The 5869-nt window shown below is 32.0% G+C and overlaps 2 protein-coding genes across 2 annotated transcripts; both read left to right on the top strand.

Annotated features, from left to right (window-relative positions):
• Positions 1-1435: 1435 nt before the first annotated feature.
• LOC112592771 lies at positions 1436-2558 on the top strand. The gene is made up of 2 exons (XM_025336920.1): positions 1436-2458; positions 2517-2558. Exons 1-2 carry the CDS (start codon positions 1436-1438, stop codon positions 2556-2558), a joined length of 1065 nt encoding a protein of 354 aa, XP_025192705.1.
• A 185-nt stretch (positions 2559-2743) lies between these two features.
• Positions 2744-3982, top strand: LOC112592770. The gene has a single exon (XM_025336919.1). The coding sequence runs from the start codon at positions 2744-2746 to the stop codon at positions 3980-3982; it is 1239 nt and encodes a 412-aa protein (XP_025192704.1).
• Positions 3983-5869: the final 1887 nt, after the last annotated feature.

Below are 5869 nucleotides of genomic sequence, written 5' to 3'. Positions count from 1 at the left end.
TAAATTTGGAGCTTTCTATTACGAATTTTTAATTTTAATTAAGATAAAATACATGTCTCTAGTGTATAACTCAATGAAAAATATATAAAAATATGTATGTTGCTATAACCACATAATAGATTACGAAGTTTTTCTGATGATTATCATGAGATAGTACACTCAAAAACAGTATCCCTATAAAATAAGACTTATGTCGATTAGTGGTTCTATGCAAAATATACGTAACATACTATGTAACATATCGGCACCGTTTAAAGAAAATGACGAAGAAGAATCTTCTGAAGAACCCATCGTAACCTTGAAGGAAGCCAAATTAGGTCTTCGCGCCGTTCTAAGTTATTTACAGAGACATGATATTGACGACAGTGTGTTTTCTAGCATTTTAAATCTGGACAATACTATTGATTAGGTAAACTCAAGCAGTTGCAAACAATCAAAAATATCTGATTTTTAAAAAAAATAAATGCACACATGTATAACGATTTATTATATGTACATTTTAAAAGCAATATTATTATAATAGCATATTTTTATTAGAAATATTACATAAATCTATATTGAAATTAAACAATAAATACATATTAATATGACTCATATATTTTAAGTATGTATACGAATAATAAAATGTTGAAGTTTTGTTTTAAATCTTGTTATAACAAATTAAATTGGTATATTCTCTTGATATAACGAATTTCAATGTAACGAATTTTTTTCTAGGTCCCTTGAAATTCGTTATATCGCGAGTTGACTGTATATTAAGAATTGAATAATAAATGTTAAACATTTAGGCCATTTAGGGTTAAGAGTACCTATCATTCATAAAAATAGTATAAAAAAGTTTATGTATTTACATTATTTTTTTTAAATATTCAATTTATAAATAGGGGCTATTAAAAAGAGTTTTTATGGTAAGTGTATAATTGCTTAACGAAAATACATATTCTTGAATTTAGAAATCCTTGTGTGACATTACGATTCGTGATAAGGCAAAATTTAACTTATTTTATTGGTAGATATTTATATACAGGGCCCCCACATGGGGGGGGGGGCTGATGGATCTTGAGTACAGGGGCCCGGATATTTTAAGGGCCCGTGGATCCGTTGAAATTTTATTTGTATTTTTTGTAATTTTTGTAGAAATAATTAATTTATGAAATATAAATATATATATTTAGACAATGATTAATGATAGTTAATTTGATAGTTAATCATTGATTACCTAGAAATTATCGTGATTGCAGTTTAAGCCTTCTTTATCGATTGCAAACCATATTAGATTATTATTATCTTTTATTAGATTTTAATACCTAGTATTCCAGCTCGTTGACAAGATTTAATCAGTATTGCGCAATACACCGCGTCGTGTTTATCGAAATCCGAATCCGTGAATTTGTCTCTTTTTATATAATTCTTTGTACATTTAATAATTTATATAATGTATAAGCATAAATCAGGTGCTCTGAAACGCAAAGAAAAATTAGAAAAAGATGCTAAAGAAGTAAAGGGTCGTATTTCTATTACAAATTTTTTCAAATCAACTTCGAAGACTGACGTGCTTGTTAATAACGATTCGTATATGCCACATCCAGACCATGTGGCAATTTTCGAAACGGACGAAACTAATATTGACTCTACAAGTACCACTGATTCTAATTCATGTGAAAGTGAACCAAAAAAATTAATTTCACCGACATTAGTGGCATCTCCGGATTTGAAGGACCCTGGAATGTGGCCAACTACAATTTCGAGGTCAGTTCGAGATATGATTGTTTGTTGTGCACCAAAATTTCCAGAACTAGTTAATTTTGTAAAATATATGCCAAAAGATATTAATGGTAAGTCTTTTAGTAAATTTATGCTTTATTCAAAATCATCAAATAATCGTGAATCGTTTTCTCGAGATTGGTTAATTTGGAGTGAGACTAAACAATCTTTACACTGTTTACCTTGTATTTTATTTCACCCAAATTTAACAGAAACTTCAAATACTATTAGTATATTAGCTAAAAGAGAAGGTTTTTGTCCTCATAAAACATCATGGAAAAAACTGTACTCAAAACTTCCTACTCACGAAAATAGTAAAGTTCATAGAGATTTATTTTTAGAATGGAAAACTTTACAACAGTCACTGATAGGTCACGGCGTTGATTATATTCTTCAAAAACAAATCAAGTGCGAGGCTGACAAATGGAAAGGTATTTTACGTAGGTTACTCGATGTTACTTTATTTTTGGGATCAAGAGGTTTGTCATTTCAAGGAGATAATTCTACAATTGGTGATATACATAATGGTAATTTCTTGGGTGTTTTAGAACTTCTAGGCAAATATGATGAAATAACTCGTGAACATTTAACTATGGTAAAACAATCACAAATAAAAGGTGAATCAATGAAAGGTAGTGCTCATTATTTATCATGGAAAAGTCAAAATGAGTTTATTTCTTTGTGTGGGGATAAAGTTATGAAAATTATTTTAAAACAACGTGAGAATGCAATTTATTATTCAATTATTGCAGACGCTACCCCAGATGTTTCTCACCAAGAGCAAAATGTTTTAATATTAAGATATGTTTCACAAAATGAAAAAACTGAAGTATTCAACATTTATGAACGATTTATTGAATTCATAAATTTCAATGAAAAAACTGGAGAAGGCATTGCTAATCAATTAATTTCTAGACTTTAAAATTATAAAATTCCACTTTTGGATTGTAGGGGGCAAGGCTACGATAATGGCGCCAATATGTCCGGGAAAATAAAAGGAGTGCAATCGCTTTTACTCGAAAAAAATGACTCGGCTTTATACTCACCGTGCGCCGCTCACTCACTCAATCTTATTGGTGTTAATGCTGCTAAAATGTGTCCTAAAGTTGTAACTTATTTTGGTTACGTACAACAATTATATGTATTTTTTAGTTCAAGTCCAGCTAGGTGGAGTATTTTAAAAGATGAAATAGGGAATTCATTACATTCACAGTCAAACACTCGATGGAGTTCGCGTATTCATGCAATTCGTCCCATTTCAAAACAATTACCTAGTATCATAAATGCATTGGATCGCGTAATAAATGAACTTGGTAAAACACTACCAGAAAAAAATCACAGTGAAGTTAAATCAATGAAAAAATATTTCACTACATTTAAAAGCCTGATTATGTCTTCGTTTTGGTATAAAATATTATCGTGTATTGATCAAAGAAATGTTATTATACAAAAAAGAGGAATATCATTAGATGTAGAAATTAACCTCCTCTCAGATTTGAAAAAGGACCTACAAAATATACGAGATAGCTGGCCCCAAATTTTATTAGAAACGCAACAAGTAGCTAAAGAAATGCAAATAGTTCAACATTTTGGAGATAATACTAGACGAATAAAAAGAAAAAAAAAATTTATTGATGAAACTTCTGAAAATACTGAACCTGAAATGGTATTTAGAAATGATGTGATTTACTACACAATTGACTTTATTCTTTCAGACTTAGAACATCGATTTCAAGCGGTCAAAAATATTTGTAACATATTTGAGCCATTATTAAACTTTTTATCACTGACCAATGAAGAATTAGAATTGAAAACAAAATCACTTGTACAAAAATACAAATATGATTTATCTGAAAATATGTGTCAAGAAATGTTACATCTGAAAACTATATATTCTTCAACATTTCAAAAAAGCCATGTAATGCCACCACTCGAACTATTAAATTCCATTTACGCAAAAAATGTGCAAACAATTTTTGTAAACGTATGTATTAGTCTCCGAATATTTTGTACAATTCCGGTGACTGTAGCAGAAGCAGAAAGGTCTTTCAGTAACTTGGGAAATTCACTGAAGACGTGGCAAAGATCCACAACGAGTCAAGAACGATTAAACTCGCTTGCTATTTTATCTATGGAGAATGAATTGGCTTCGACAATCAACTTTGACGATATAATTACCGAGTTCGCTGAGCTCAAAGCCCGCAGAATAAAATTTTAAATTAAAAAAATATATATTAAATATAAATCAAAATAAACTTGTTTTTTTTTTAAATTTAGATAACATTGTAATAAAAGAAATAAAAAAGACACTGTTAATGTAGAAATGCTTATGAATATTGATGTTTTATAATTTATACTGATGTTGTCCTATCTTAACAATGAATATTAAATTCGAAGTGGTATAATAAAAAAATTAATATTATTCCAAAAATTGTTATATATTATATCTCGTAGATGGTAAATTGTATTTTTGGAAGTTTTATTAAAGGGCCCAGTCAAACATTTATTACAGGGGCCCAAAATTGTATGTGGGGGCCCTGTTTATATAGGATATGATATGATAGCACCACAAGTTAAAAATAGCATAATATTTAAAAATGTTAAAGATTACTCTAACATCCCAGAAAAAAACGTAACCTTTTTCTTATAAGTAGTTATAACATATTTAATATTTTTTTATTTATAGAAAATATATATTCTAATATCATACTGTCGTTTGACACTGGTAAGAAAACTAATACAGTATATTTTTTTGACTGATTTTATTAAAGTAATGAACTATTACTAAGTTATCATCAATAGAACTAAGATTATGAAAAATATAAGTAGATGAAATGCATTTGATTGTTTGAAATTTAAAAAAAAAAATGAAAGATTTAGGCTATTAATTAATAATATTAATTTAATAAAAATAAAAGTTTTTATTATAATACTATAATTTACGTAACTCGTGTTCACATAACAGTCTTTAGTGTATTGAAACACGACTTTGACACACATTATTCATATTACGCATAGGTAAATTTTTCCGTGGGTTGCGAGGTCCAACCAGTTCTTCCGGGTTACCCCAAGACATTCTACCTCTTTATGAAATCGCGTTGACGCGGGGTCTCGTGTAATATTCGTTAGAATTCAAACAGCCTTTACGCGGAAAACCACGGAATAACTTCTCTATCCAACCGCCAGCCAACAATGGACGATGTTGACGCACGACAACGGCGTCGAAACGTCTTGACCACCGACACCGCGAACCGGTGATAGGATAGTAGTCAGTCTTATGATCCTTACCGTACGCGATTTAGGTTAACTCGTGTTTTTTTTCACAATAAAAGAAAAATCATCGGCATATCAACTGAACCTGTTTTTTTTTTTATTCATCTCGTCGCTGATTTCCTACTCGTTTTTTTCCACGTGTCAGTTACAGAACCAGGTACGCAACAGCGTGGTTATCTCTTCTGGGAGGGAGCCCCCGATGTTTATTCTGTGAACCTTCGCGTGGTGCCACCTCACTTTAGCCGACACAATGAGTCGCCGCTAGGACCAGAGCACGACAGATACCGCCCGAGTCAGACCTCTTCTACTAAGGCGGTACTCCCACAACCACCACGAGTTCTTCTTCAAGTGCGATAGACTCGTCGCAGACGATCTTAGGTCCACAGTGAACACTGCGGCCGTCACCATCAGAGCGTCGGAGTGCCGTTTCTGTTTGATGCCTCTGTCGTATCAAGCCCCGAGCAAGCTGAAAACACGTACGTGTTTCGCCCGAAGTGTAGTCTGACCTCATTCGAGCTTTCGGTCTAGGCAAGAATTATTCATATGGGAGAGAGAGCACCTAATACGTACCGCGAGGTATCCCGACCCTCATTCACGGCTAGGGTTAGGTTAACGCCTATAGCCGGGTTCTCGACGACAACGGCAGCTTTCGGTCATCGTCCCGCTGCAATTACCCTTTTTTTTTTTTTTTTTTTATACGGTATCGTAATCGATCGAGGGAGAAACTTCTTGAGCATTGCTACTCCCCCGGCCGCATTGTTTATTACACAACAAGACATACATTACATTACAACAGATAAATAAATATTATAATGTAAGATTTTACATCAAT

This window comes from Melanaphis sacchari, unplaced genomic scaffold (genome assembly GCF_002803265.2).
Source record: "Melanaphis sacchari strain LSU unplaced genomic scaffold, SCAv2.0 Contig1924_pilon_pilon, whole genome shotgun sequence".
NCBI lineage: Eukaryota > Metazoa > Arthropoda > Insecta > Hemiptera > Aphididae > Melanaphis > Melanaphis sacchari.
Note: the sequence above shows the minus strand (reverse complement) of the source record. Positions and strands in the feature narration are given on the sequence as shown.